The 14,736-nt window shown below is 45.8% G+C and overlaps 1 protein-coding gene across 2 annotated transcripts in view; it reads left to right on the plus strand.

The window, feature by feature from the left end:
- The window catches only part of CCDC149 (coiled-coil domain containing 149), a 102,691-nt gene that overhangs the window by 46,952 nt on the left and 41,003 nt on the right, over positions 1-14,736 (plus strand). For both annotated transcript variants that reach the window (XM_072808924.1, XM_072808933.1), the window contains exon 4: positions 4,784-4,891. In XM_072808924.1, coding sequence (XP_072665025.1) covers positions 4,784-4,891 — 108 coding nt within the window. The remainder of the gene's footprint in view (positions 1-4,783; positions 4,892-14,736) is intronic.

Below are 14,736 nucleotides of genomic sequence, written 5' to 3' on the forward strand. Positions count from 1 at the left end.
CACAGAGACAAAATGCTCTGCTTGGCTGATAAATTATAAGCAGGCGCCACGTGCTAGCTTGATGGATTGTTAGAGGGAGCGTGTGTGAGTCATGGGTGTTATTTTTGGTCAAAAGAATCGTGTGAACTTTTCTCCTCTATTTTGAGTGCTTTCAAATGTACTACTTTGCTTTCTTTTTTCTTTTTCTTCTTCTTCTTCTTTTATTTATTTATTTTTTTTGCCTTTCCCCCTCCTTAAGGTATATGTCAAGGAGTTAGGTACCTTTATCAGAACATTTTCCAGTTCCCGAAGTTATTGTTTTGCAGCTGAGGAGGCGGGAGGGCTGAAAAGACTCCATAGAGAAGAAATGTGTGCTGACAAGGAACCCAGCCTGTGAAATGTAAAATTACGGTCCCACCTGCTTAGAAGCGGGGTGCCGCCCCCAGCTGGCCCTGCCAAGGGGGTGAGGGCCGCGGGTTGGGGGGGCAGTTTCAAGGCTGGGGTAGGCTTACTAGAGCCCAGCTGGGAGGCTCTGTGCTCCTGACTGACCCCCATTCTCGGCTGCTGTACAGGTGCCTGGCTTGATTTTGGTAAAACTCTTTTCAGCCAGCTGCGGAGTAAGTGACGGTTGTCAGTCACATCCCTGGCTCTGTAAATCGTTGTTCCCAAAAGCAGCCCTGTCCTCTGCTCCAGGTGGCACTGGGACCTTTGAGGTGTCCACCGCGTGCCTGTCCCGCGCTAAGGGGCCAACACCTGGGAGCCCGTGGAGCACTTCGAGGTGAGGCCCAAGGCCCATGCTGGGGCGGCAGGCTGCTTGCTTCTGGCCCGCGATGAACGCAGAGACTCCCATGGCAAATTAGACAGCATGACTTTATGTCTGTTGACTCAACCAAACACTTGGGGTTTTATCCTGATGTCACCAGAAATTCATTTTTGTAGTAATTGATTTTTTTTTTTTTAAATGTGCTTTACAAAAGTTCTGGCCTGTGCCGGGGTTGGAGGTAGAGACCCGGGCCTTCACCTCAGACAGATCGGGTTGTACTGGTTTAGCCACTGCTTGAGGCTGGTGAGTCAACAGCAGAGTCCTGCCACTGCCCGAGGGCCTCAAGCCACTGTTGATTCAAAAAGGAAATTAAAAAGAGGCACCTGGGTGGCTCAGTGGTTGAGCGGTTACCTTTGGCTCAGGTCATGATCCCGGGGTCCTGGGATCGAGTCCCCACATCAGGCTTTCCCCACAAGGAGCCTGCTTCTCCCTCTGCCTGTGTCTCTGCCTCTGTGTGTGTGTCTCAGGATTAAATAAATAAAAATCTTTAGAAATAAAAGGAAATATTAGGAACATTGCAGATATTTTTTAGGGGGGGTTTATTAAATATCCACTGATACTCTTTTTAAAAATTTTAATTTTATTTTTAATCCCAGTGTAGCTTACATGCAATGTTATGTTCATTTCAGGTGTACAGTAGCGATTCCACATCCCTGGACATTGCTCAGCACTTGTCCTGATCGGTGTCCTCTTGATCCCCTTCACTGTCACCCGCACCAGCATTTGTTTCTGAGCACCCCTTGGGCTGCTTAAGAAGAGGCAGGTCCTACGAAGGTGAATTTTGCTGTGTCTCCTGCAGAGGAGGTGCTGAGATGCTGCTTCTCGGCCCCTCCTTGGGGCCAGTCCCTCCGGCCTGTGAGGGAGGGATTATGCTGGCTGAGCTAATGTCTGGGAGATGTTCTGGGGTTCCGTGGAGGGAAAGCAGAGGCGGCCCACTTGCGATACCTTGTGCTGAGGAAGCAGGATAGGAAAGTCAAGAGTTGAATCATCACTGCACTGCGGTCCCCGGGGGATGGGCCCCCTCTCATGGCCTTGAACTGCTTTCCAGCATGATCGTGTCATGTGATGGGAGAGGGAGCGAGGGAAGCCAGGTGCCTTTCCCCTTGTCTGGACCTTCCCCCCTCCCATCCACAAAGTTCATGTCCCACTCTTTCTGCTTTTTTTAAGTCTTGGTTTAAATATGATCCTTTTCTGGGACACACTGTGTTCCCTTTACCCACTTGGTTTTTCTCCATAGCACTCATCCTCTAACCACTGGATCCTCTGGATTTTATTACAACATAATGTAACAAATGTAATATCATTTACTCAAATGTGAGTTTACGAGGGCAAGGTGTGTTTTGTCTGTATTGCTCGCTGCTGCTGTGTCTCCAGAGTCCAAAACGGTGCCTGGCACCTGGTAGATGCTCAACAAATATTTGTTGTATAAGTAAATGAATTGATAAGGAATAGTGAAGGGGCAGGATCACAAAGGAGCCTGTTGTGTCCAAGGATGCATTTGGCCATGTGTACCCAACAGCTGCCTGAGTGGTTGAGTTGGAGCTATTGGAAGGACACAGTCAAGAGGAGATAACCAATCCCTTTACTGGCACCTACTATATACCACACACCGTGGTAGGTGTCCTATGCCCACTATTCAATATAGGTAGCACATCACCACATGAAGTATGTGCGGTTAGCTGTATTTACAGGTGGGGAAACTTAAGAGGTTGAAGAATTCACCGATGGTCACTCAGCCCAGTAAGTGGCAGACTGGGATCCAGCTTAACTTCTCTGATTTCTAAAAATTTCCAAAGATAGTCCGTTGGTCACAGTAGCTGTTATTTTTCTGTTTGTTTGTATGTCTTCAGGTGTTTTCTTACTTTGTTACTTCTAAAGGAATGAATTTTCCTCATCCCTCACCAAATTTTTATCTGATAAGAATGGAAATCTGGGAAAATCAGAATACAACTATCCTAAAATATGAAACTTGCACATATGAGGTGGAAAATGAAATCGCATTATTGAGTAATACAGGGCTTGGTTAAATCCAGCCAGCAGGGATGAGTCAGGTTTCCACACAAGACTCGGTCTGTGCCCAGCACTGGCTTCAGTGTTGGTACATATTGTTAATATTCCAGATTCTTCCCTAGGCTGAAACCACGACCTCCAGACTCAGCATATTGTCTTTCATTTAGAAAATATTTATGGAGCATCTACTAGGTGCTTGGGGTAGATCCATAGAGAGAACAAAGTTCCTTGTGCTTCATGGAACTTCTATTTTTGTAGGGAGAGGGAGGCAGGAAATAAGTAGTAAGTAGTAAGCCATGAAATAAATTACACAGTGGTGGCATGGGCTATGAAAGAAAAAAAAAAAAAACAAGTAGTGTAGGGGAAGAGGCTTGGAAGATCAGGGTCTCCACCTTGAAAGGAGGTCACAGTGTTAGACCAGAGGTCCAGGTGGGCTCTGTTGAGACTGTGGCTTTTCCACAAAGGCCTGAAGAAAGTGAGAGGGGGAGGGGGCCAAGAGCTGTTCTAGAGAGAGAGCATTCCCACGAGAGAGCATAAGGCAATGGCGCCAGGAGTGTGCTGGGAGCGTGCCTGGTATGGTTGGGGAACAGCAAGGAGGTAAACTTGGGGTGAGCTGAATTGGAGTGGGGAAGACCCTGAGGGTAGAGACAACCTATACTCCAACTGGTGGGAAATGGGAGATGAGATCAAGAGTAGAGTCAGGGATGAGCCACGCCAAGGTTTAATCTTTTTTAGTCTCTTTCACCTTCATTCCTTTTTTTAGTACTTGACATAATTGAGTATTCCCAAAAGTGTTAGCATTTGAAAAAAATCTTTATTTTTTTTAAAGTAGGCTGCATGTCCAACGTGGGCTTGAACTCATGAACCTAAGATCAAGAGTCAGATGTCCCAACTGAGCCAGCCAGGAGCCCATCCCCCCAAAAATGTATTAGCATTGAAGTCTTTGGAGATTTGGCCACTACAGTCCCCTAATGTCTCCGGATTTGGGTTTTTTCAGCTATAACATGAAGGGAATCTTCAAGATAGTCTTTAAAATCTCCTGTATGACTATTTCTGAATGATTCCTTCCCAAAGGCCATATTCTAATTGCTTGCTTGCTTCTTCCTTCCTTCATTCATTTGCTCATCATAAGTCTTTAAAACATTTGCTGGAACACGAGCCCTTCCTGGAGCAAGAGTCACGGATGCCGAGAAGTAGAGAACAGAATCTCTGCCTTTCCGTAGCTTGCAGTCTTCTTGCAAGGTTAGATCAGGCTATAAGCAAGGTGAGAACCCGAGCAATGGAGAGGGATCCACATGGGCCAGAGGGACCCAGGTCTGAACAGGGAGCACATCCTATGGAGGGGATGTCGTCATGAAGCTGGGACTGGCAGGTGAATGGCCCTAGGAGCACAGGGCCCAAAGAGGGGAACAAGGAGGTGAAAAAACCAGCCCAGGGGACTGCTGGACTACCTCTGGACCCTGATTTCTGAAGTGTTTGCTCATCCCTTGTCCCCTCTCCCGATGCCTCATCTCATGATCGAAATTCTGGTCATTGAGTTAGCAAAGAAAAGCTCATTAAACCAGTTCTATTTGAAGGAGAAGAAAACTATCTAAATGAAGAAAACTTTTCTTGTATTATCAGCTCAAATTTTAGAATTGAACTCTGCATCCACTTGCGAAATTTTTGGTGTGGAGCCCTTACCATTTTTTGTCTCAAAAATCTGATATGACTGAGTCTTCCGTTACTTGTCTGTGAGGCCTTCTGGAAACAAAGAACAACCCTCACTGAAGTTCAAAGCCAACACCGTTCCCCTCCATGCATTTGTAGTGGTGTGATTTGCACACTTGCTGCATTCGTGTATGAATTTATCCTAATGGGCTTTGTGTGGTTCCACTCGACCCGGATGCCAGCCTCAGTAAGCCTTGCAAAGCCCCAAGTTATCCACTCCTGTGTTTCTGATTGTATTCCGTAATATGTTGACATTTCCAGGCTAATCTTGCACAACTACTGAGAGATTCTCAGGACCGAAATAAACATCTGGGAGAAGAAATTAAAGAACTTCAGCAAAGGCTTGCAGAAGTCCAGGGCGACAATAAGGTACCGTGTGAATATTTAAAGGGAAAAAGCTCTGCTGTGTAATTGTGTGCTAGAGGTTTATGTATAGCACATCAGAAAAATGTAATGCAGCATTTGCTGAAAAATTTGTTATAGATTTTTACATTTGCAATGAAAATTCACAGTTTAGCATTTCTTATCTTTATTACTTTCCCTTTGTGCGTGCGCACACGCTCATGTGCGTGCTCCTGGGTTGCTCTAAAATATTGCCACAACCCATTGTAGAAGTTCCATTATGTTCAGGTTGGTGGTGAATAACATTGCGGTTGAGGGCAAAATAAAACCCAAAATGCTATACTTTCCTCCTTCTCTACAAATAATGGATTTGTGGCTCAGATGATTTGGAATTATTCACATTCAGTTTTGAATTTTAAGTAGTCATCCTACTAATTATGTTCACATAACCAATTTATTTTATTGCTAAATTTGGCAATTTGTATGGAACATTGCTCAAAATCCACTGCGTGGTATTAATCAAACTCCCCTGTTGGCAACGTTAATTATAAAATATGAACTCATAAACTCCAAACTAAATGTGTGCACTCTCTCTCCCAGCTGAAGCTATGAACAAAAGTACAATTGAGAAAAGAAAGAAAAACCATCGAAGTTTAATTCTGTCTCCCCCCACAACTAAATAATTTTCTGTTTTGCCACTAAGATTCATTTTCAACTCCTTGCCAGAGGCAGCTTTCCTGATAGAGACGGCCATTGGAGTTTGACTCGAGAAAACTCCATGGCGGGGAGGAAGGCCTTTCTTGGGAAATGTCTCTTAAATGTTACCAAATTTTCTTGACAAATGACGGTGATGTTCACTGTTTCTGGGAGTTGTTGGTTATTGGAAGGCACCATTTTGAAAGATGCTGGCTCTTAAAAAAAAAAAAAAAAAAAAAAAAAAGCCAGGGAAGTGTCTGGGTTATCCAGAGAAGTCTTCTCTAACAAAAGATCAGAGAGGATTTTCTGCTATTGCTGGCTTGAGAGGCTCAGTGTGAAGGCCAATTGGAAGTCTTCCTATGTAGCCCCTTCTCCACTTAATCTGCCTTTAAATTTTTTTTAGACCTCTTGGATTTAACATATATTTGAAAAATTAGGCTTTTTCTATTCCAGGTCATGAAGTAGGGGGTGGGAGAGAATGTGATGCCTAAGAAGGGTTCTAATTAACACTGGACAAGCTAATCAGGCCTCTGGTGTGGTTTTATGCACCATTATAAGGATTTAAGTTCTGTAACCTAGGTGTTTGGTTCATAATTAAAGGCCAGGCCTTCTTAGTCACTTCCTCAAGTGATAACAGCAGGATAAGGTTTTCTAGAGAATAAAGTGAGATGTGGGTAGTAGTTTCCTTTAAATCCATAAAAATACTACAGGGATTTTGGAGATAGAATAAATCCACAGAATACTAGAACATTTTGAGGAAGATGAGATTTTTGGATTCATGGTTCTTGATTGACTGATTTTTTTTCTTATTTCTTTTTTTCCCCTTAAATGAGCTACCCCTTCCCCAACTTTCTGAAATATACTTCTTCTGCATCGTCTAGTTACTTTTAATTTTGTCACCTTTCAGACATGTGGTATATTAGGAATCAGTGTTTGCAACTGATATTTCAAGGGAAGAAAGAGGAAAGGGAGGGCGTGTGTGTATGTGAGTGTGCATGTATGCACGTGTGAGTGTGTGTGTGGCTGAGTGTGTGTATATGTATGCGTGTGTTAACACTAAGCACAGGTCCGGGGCTCCTTTTGCATTGGCACAGTCTAAACTTCTTGATTTGTTTGTGCTCTGGGTCTTTATTCCAGTAGCTGGACACATTTATCAAACTTTGTTTTCTTGCCCAAGGTTTAGAATTTAGTGACTCATATTCATGGCCTGTGAAGTAATTCGCCTGCCAAAAGGTACAGGGAAGATGTTATAATGTTCAGCAGACCCCGTATCTCAGTATCCAGCCTCTCCTTAAAAAAAAAAAAAAAAAAGGCCAACTGCAGTCAGCCCCAGAGATTCCATTTATTCTCATTTGCATCTATAGTTATAGGGCTGATTTATTTTCAGATCCCTGTGAGTCATAGCCACCCTCCCCCCACCCCCACCCCCAGTCATCAACATTAGGGCCAGATTACTCATTCGATAATGACACCAGGCATCTTGGGAGATTTAGAGGCCCCTGTTCCTTGGTGTGTGGTGGAGAATGGGTTAACCCTTAATTTGCTTCTTTATTCATTATGTCACTCGCTGCTCCGACCTTTGTGTCACCTTCCAAATCCCGTCCAACCTTCTTGCCATGGGGGGCTAGGCCCTCCAGTATCTGGCCCCTTACTGATTTCTCCATCCACATCTTTTGCCACTAGTCACCTCATGCTTCAGCTCAGCAGCACTCAGGTCAGTGCCTTTGCTGAGCTATACTGCCTTGTGCCCAAGGGCCTTTGCACTGGCTGTTGCTCTGTCTGGGACTCTCTTCCCCTTTACCTCCTTCTCAAACTCCTGCTCATCTTATAGGTCTTAGGTCAAAGGGAGCCTTCTTCAGCTCTTAGCAGCAGGTCCTGTGCATGCCCACAGTGCTCTGCTCTCCCCTTTCTGCTTACACTTGTATGGCCCCCTTGCCCCAAGAGGAAGCTCTCTGCAGGCAGAATGTCTGACTGGTATACCACGGAGGTGCTAGGATGAGCACTCTCCATTCCTGATACATCGACATTATGTAATGAATCTTTGTTAAAGGAATGGAATAAATGAATGAGTGAATGAAAAAAATGAAAGAATGAAGGGAATGAAAAGAGCAGAAAGGCTCAAGAAAGAGGAAAAGGAAAACGAAAAGGACAAAGAATATAAGGTTATAAGCAGACTGAGAAAACAAGCTGTGGTTGTCATCAGGAACTCTGTGTATGGCTGAGAAGTAGTTTTGAAATCTGGAGAAAGCTAGAAAAACGCAAACCTTCACCCAAGAAAAAGCAAAACCAAAGCAAACCCAGGTATCTCACCTTGGGAAGCCCTTGTGGAGAGAGCAGACCTGAGTCTGAGGCTGAGCCTTGGTGGACTTGGGGTAAGCATCCTGCTCACGGGCTGCCTCAAGCCCGTTAAATTCAAGAACACTTGGTAACTGCTGTTGTTGGACCCCGACTCCCCTTCCCACCCCGTTCCAAACAGAAGGGCCGATGGCATCGTTTTATGAGTGACTATTAAAGCAGAAGATTTTTTATCTCCAAGTTGCCATTTTAACTGATGACCCTTATCCATATTTTGGGAAGCCCAGATTCTAGATGTTAAGTACGTTTAAGAAACAAGGTGATAGGAAATTACTTGCCTTGGATATTTTAAGGTAGACTAATTTTTCCATTTGTTCAGCTAGAGCCTTGTAACCCTACGTGCCATAAAGCATTTTCAAACAGCCTCTTGAAAGATTTGTTGCCACTCTGGCTTACGAGCAGCTCAGCCCTCCCGTGGGGTTGGGAGGGCGGGGGGTTTCTGTGATGGGGTGGGGAGGGGGAGGGTCCCGTGATCAAACACCACCTGCCATCTCTTCTGAACTGTGCCCCAGAATTTCCTGGAGTTCCTGGATGGACACAACCCCCCTGTCCAAGCTAGAAGAGAGGTGTGAGAAGGGAAACTCACCAGACACCCTCCGTTTCCTTGATAATTATAGTTCTGAAAGGTTAATGAGGAAAGAGGAGGCACGTGGGGGAATTGAGGACTCACATCTCCACAAATCACCCTGGGAAAAGCTTTTCATGGGTGGTAGATTGCCCTGGGCTCTCAGGGTGTCAGTCTGTGAGGAGTAAGGACCAATTATGTGGAAAAACGCAGACAATGCTGGGGCCCTAAGTCTAAAAAAGTAGCCCACTGAGAGAAGTGCAGCTTTCCTTCCTGCCCTAAAGGACTGCTTGCTCCTTTTCTGAACTTGGTTTTCTTGTCCATTTGCTTTTGGTTTTCTTCAGTTGACGGATGATGGCACTTGACCGCAGAAGAACAATAATGCAATGCAAAGTAGAAGAGCAGAAAACAACAGGAACAAAACAAAACAACAACAACAACAAAAAAAAAACAAAGTAGAAGAGCAGATTTAGGGAAAAGGGACCAGGAGGAATAATGGGTTCTCCAAGAATTTTAGGATTAGGAAGAGCCAGTCAATAAAACTAGCAGAGCACATTTGGATCATATAGCCGGCTGGTAGACCAGCTCTCCAAAAGCGGAAGGCTGGCTGATAGCGCTTTGCCAATTTCCATGACAAATCATGAGGCCACCAACATGAAGGCACTGAGTTGGGAGTTGGAAAAGTCAGCATCCCAGGAAAGGCCAGCTCCAGCCTTGCCCATGTCTAAGTGGTGTACAGAAATACAGTCCAAGAGGTCCAGCTTTGGAAATCATGAGACCCAGGTGTGTATTCTAGCTCTGCCAGGGATTGTTTTATGGCCTTGAGCAAGTCTGTTTTCTCTCCAGGCCTCAGCTTCCTCATCTGGAAAATGGGAGCAGTCATACCTCACATAGAACTGTTGTCAGTTTTTGTTGTTGTTGTTGTTTACTCATGAGAGACGCAGAGAGAGAGAGGCAGAGACACAGGCAGAGGGAGAAGCAGGCTCCATGCAGGGAGCCCGATGTAGGACTCGATCCCGGGTCTCCAGGATCACGCCCCGGGCTGAAGGCGGCGCAAAACCACTGAGCCACCCAGGCTGCCCTGTCAGGTTTTATCATTTATTCATCCACACATAATTAGGGACTTGCTACAGACTGCTTAATGTTCTAGAAGCTGTGGATGTATCGAGGAATAAGAAAGACAAGATACCCATCCTCATAGAGCTTATATTCTGGTTGGGGAGACATACAGTAAGAAAATAAAATACGTAAGATCATCAGACGGTGGTGAGTGCTGGGAAGAAAAGAGCAGGACAATGAGGTTTAACGATTGGGTGCGTGTGTGCAATACTCTGTTTGTAAAGGGTGTGGCATAGGGCCTGGCACCCAGAAGCGTTCCATAAAGGTAACTGTTGCTGGTATCTTAGCATGACCTGGGGCCAGATTGGACCCAGGAAACTTGGAATGTCCTTTCTGGTGGTCAGCTGTTTCAAGGGAGCCGGTGTGTGCCTCCCATTAGAGACAGAAACTGGGTGGGAAGCCTGGCATCTGGAAGATGGATCCCCCAAACCCAGCACTCCGTATAACCAGCCCAGCCTTTGCCAGCACCAATCCTGTTTGCTTTGGTGCAGAGCTTCTGGAAGCTTCCTTGCATTTTGTATCCCCCTTGTAGAATAAGCACCAAATTAGGGAATGCCAGGAACAGGAACTCATGTTCCCATTGAGACAGCCAGAACTTGATTTCCTTGTCCATTTGCTTTTGGTTTTCTTCAGTTGACAGATGATGGCACTGACTGCAGAAGAACAATAATGCAATGCAAAGTATTCAAAAGTAAGGAAGTTCAGGTGGACAATTGCTCCTAGCAGTGTCCTGTATCCACATTTCCTGGGCCTCCGCTGGTCAATTTAAATGTAGCTGTTTGTAATATTGGATAAACATGGACTTTTGCCCTTAATAATGAGCTTTATGCTACACCAGCTGATGGTCTTTAAGCACCTCTGTTTTATCTGGTGTTGGCACCATAAAATGATAGAGCCCTTCCGGGAACATAACCTCTATTGATGTGGGTCTTCTGGATGGATTTGGAGAGCAAGCCAATTAGGTCGAAGCCACAAGCCAATAAAAACAGACCAATGAGCATGCGGGAGACTAATTAAAGTATATTTTGTTTTTGTTTTTTTTCTTTAAAAGAGAGTGCTCAGCTGTGGCTGTTTGTAATGGTCCGGAATGAGGTATCAGAAAGCTCTTTGTAAACTGTTCCTCTTTATGCTTCAAAGGAACAGAGAGATGTCCTAGTCTGTAGGAAACCCAGATGAAGAGAGCACTCTAATGAAAAGCTCTGACCTTGGGGTATTATAGAAATTAATTACGAAAGATTAAAATGAGTGATAAGGGCCCTTCACCTGCTCCAGCCCCAGCGTATCTTGTTCTAACCAGGATCTTGATTGTAAACTATAGACAAGGCCCAGTTAGTTCAGCAAGCAGCCGGACTAGCTCAGTGTTCCCTAATGTTTCACGGTCAGATGAATTAGGTATGTTTGGTCTCAGAGACCGTATTTGAGCCTGTTCTGCCTTTTATGAGCATGTAGCTTGGGTGGCCCGTGAGGCCAGTGGTTTTGGACATTCATCCCATAGACTGGACACTGTGGTTGTTTTTTATTTAAGTAAGGTTTACTCCTTTTTTAAAAATTTAAAATCAATTTCATTAACACAGAGGGTATGAATAGTGTCAGAGGTAGAGTTTAGTGATTCACAGAGAACTGGTTCTGAGAGATTCCTACCCCAAGGCTCATTTTACGGCACGCCATGTCCAAATTACACTGAAGTACAAAGAAATTGAAGCAGCCTTAAAACTGCTTGGTGGGACCCTATAAAGTCTGTGGCTCAGAGCTTAATGTGTATTGAACTGTCTGAGGGTAATTCAGGGGCTTCCTAACTGTATGATCTTGGTCCAGTTGCTTGACTTCTCTGTGTCACAGTTGGTTCTCATCTGGACAATGGAGAAGACAGTAGCACTCGCCCTACAGGGCATGGTTCAGTTCTAATTATTTCAACACATCTTTATTGAGGACCCAACTATATGCTCTACGGTTGGGGTCATAAACAGTAAGTCCCTGGTTTCATGGGGTTTCCACTCTAGTAGGGATAGATGAACAGTAATCAAATAAACCAATAAATATATTCTATTTCACAGATTCTGAGATGCAGTTTTTCACACTTGAACATTTCTGACATGTAGTCAGTGATACCATGTTGTTACGATTAACAGGTTTTATTCTTTTAGAGGTACACAGTGATAGGTCTTAAACTTGATGGAGTTTTGTTTAAGATTTCATTTATTTTTTTAGAGAGAGATAGAGAGTTCGAGCAGGGGAAGAGGCAGAGAGAGAGAGAGAGAGAGAGAGAGAGTCCCAAGTAGACCCCACATTAGGTGCAGAGCCCCCTGCAGGGCTCGATCCTACAATCCTGAGATCGTGACCTGAGCCAAAATCAAGAGTCAGACGCTCAATCGACAGAGCCACTCAGGCACCTCTGGAGTTTTATATTTGATGAAATACAGTCTGATATGTCAGGGGGTGTTTAAGGCTAGGTGAAAAAATGACTTAGAGCACTGTGGAGTGCAGCCGGGGCACAGCGGGGCACCATCTATATTGGGCGGTCGGGGAAGGCATGTCTGTTCACATGCCCTTTGCCGAGAAACCTGAAGGGCGTGTGCTGGGACGTCAGGTAACCGAGGGATGAGGACAAACAGGGAGGCCAGTGAGCCTTTCATGGGAATTGAATATGAAAAGTCATACAAAGCACTTCACACGGAACAGCCCCCAGGGAACGCAGTGCAGTGGCTGCTGCAGCTGTTGTGGGGAGAGGCAGCGCAGCATCAACTCCAGAACCCTAGGCTCCCAGGGCTGACCGCTCAGCCCTGCCGTCGACTCAGTTTGCAACGAGGGCAGGTTACTTTACCTCACCTGAAAATGGGGATACCAACAGGGTGCCTTGTTGGGCTTAACTGGGTTCGTGTGTGTAAGCACCCAGGCCAGGGCGAGGGATGTGAGAAGAGCTGCATGTGTGTTTGCTCTAAGTGTTCAGAGACTGAAACTTGGGGCACCTGGGGGGCTGAGTCGGTGAGCATCTGCCTTTGGCTCCGGTCATGCTTTCAGGGTCCCCGCATCGGGCTCCCTGCTCAGCGGGGAGCCTGCTTCTCCCCCCTTTCCTCTGCCCCTCCCCCTCTCATGCTCTTTCACCCTCTGTTTCTTCTCAGATAAATTTAAAAATAAATTAAAGACAGACAGAGACCTTCAGAGAGGGGGTACTGTGGCTCACTGAACTGAGCGTGGACTCTGGGCAAGGGCCTTGGCTTCAGAACCTGGGTCAGCCTCTCTAGGAGGGCAAGTGGGGGATCGCTCCTATAGAGGGGACAGAGGAGGTGTCTGCCTCCCAGAGTTATAGGAAGCATCACATGAAAGGCTTCCCAGGTTTAGGAAGCATTTAAGGACACGTATGTTTAGCCAGACACCACTATGGGTGATGGGTATTCCAGTGCATGTGATAAGGGAGGTTTTGCTGTGGTGGAGCTTACGGTGGGGAGGGCACAAGAGACATGAGGTCATTTCTGAGAAGTGTGATAAAGACAGTGGGGTGGGGTGGTGGGAAGGAGAGCCACTTAGGGATGAACGTCTCTCGTGGTGTTATCCAGGGAAGACTTCACAGAGGAGGTAACGTTTGATTTGAGACCTGAAAGAGAAGAAGGAAGTGGGTTCTTGGACAGACCAAGAGGATGTGCAAAGGCCCGGAGGCAGGCACAAGCATTTATGTTTGAGGCATTGAAAGGAAGCCAGCCAGGCTAGAGAACAGAGAAAAGGCAACTGGCTGGAGATGGAGTCAGGAGGCAGGTGGGGAACAGCTCACATCCTCATGTTGCGCCTCATCAACCTGACCAAAACCTTTGGCGTCTGTTCCAGTGCAGCGAAAAGCCACTGAAGATATGATGTGTAAGAAAAAGCTTCTAGCACATTGTGTGGCTCAAACTGGGTGCTGGTTAAACGGGAGACGTTGATTTACACACTCATGAGTGTGTGTGATGATCTCCAGAGCCTTGGGAGGAAGACAATGAAAACAGCTGTCTGGTTCGGTTTGGGGTTGTTTCTTTGTTTTGTTGTTGTTGTTTTTTTTCGTGACAAATTCTTTTGTTTAAAGCTAAAACTGGATTCTCATAGAGATCTAGGAATTTGGACTCTGGTGTACACAGTAGAGTTGCCCACTGGAGCCTTTTTAAGCAATTATGTCCAATTTTATCGAAGGTGTTTCAAAAGGTCAGGGGGCAGTCGGAGAGCATATGGAGAAAACCAACAGGAAGAGTAAAGATAGGCGGGGCCTTGTTTATTAAGTCGGCCAGCAGGGCCCTACGCCAGATGAATGTTTAATAAATGCCTTTTGATGCTGACCTCTCCCTAGGTGTGCTGTTTGCAGCAGTGCAAGAACTGGGGGCGAGGGAAGGCAAGCATCCATTTCCTGTGAGCAGTTCCTTCATCCGATCCTTCCAGTAACCCTGACAAATAGAGAGCCTGCATAAGAATGGTAACCATACCAACTGTAACTGGGGATGGAACTTCTGCAGCTTTTTGGAGAGTTACATCAACAGGGATCATTGCATCGTGCCTTCACCTTGTGGAGATAGCCCCTCCAGAGTTGGCATTGTGCAGTGTGCAGGATGGGCAGCCATATGGAGCGGTCCTGTCTACAGAACAGTTAGCTTTTATCCTTATTATAAACTGAAGATGTCCCCCTAAAATTCATATTTTGAAACCTAACCCCCAATGGGATAGTGTCTGGAGGTGGGGCCTTAGGGAAGTGATCAGGTCACAACAGCACAGCCTTGTGAGTGGGATTAGTGCCCTCATAAACCAGACCTCAGAGAGCTCTTTTGCCTCTCCTGCCAAGTGAGGATACAGCAAGATGATGCTTGTCTGTGAACGAGGAAGCAGGCACTCACCGCAAATGAAATCCACCAGTGCCTCGAGCTTGGATTTTCCAGGCTCCAGAACGATGAGATGTGCATTTCTGTTGATCCGAAGCCACCCAGGCTAGGTGCCCTGTTAGAGCAGCGCAAACAGACTAAGGCAGGGATTGGTCCCGAGAAGTAGGATGCTGCTGTAACAAATAACAAACGTGGAAGTGCGTTTTGAACTGGGTAATGGGTAGGGCTCGGAGAGTTTGGCGGTGCGTGCTAGATGAATGCACCATCCAGGGCGATTCCGGGGAGGACTCAGAAGAGAGAAG

Source organism: Canis lupus, chromosome 2 (genome assembly GCF_048164855.1).
Source record: "Canis lupus baileyi chromosome 2, mCanLup2.hap1, whole genome shotgun sequence".
Lineage (NCBI taxonomy): Eukaryota > Metazoa > Chordata > Mammalia > Carnivora > Canidae > Canis > Canis lupus.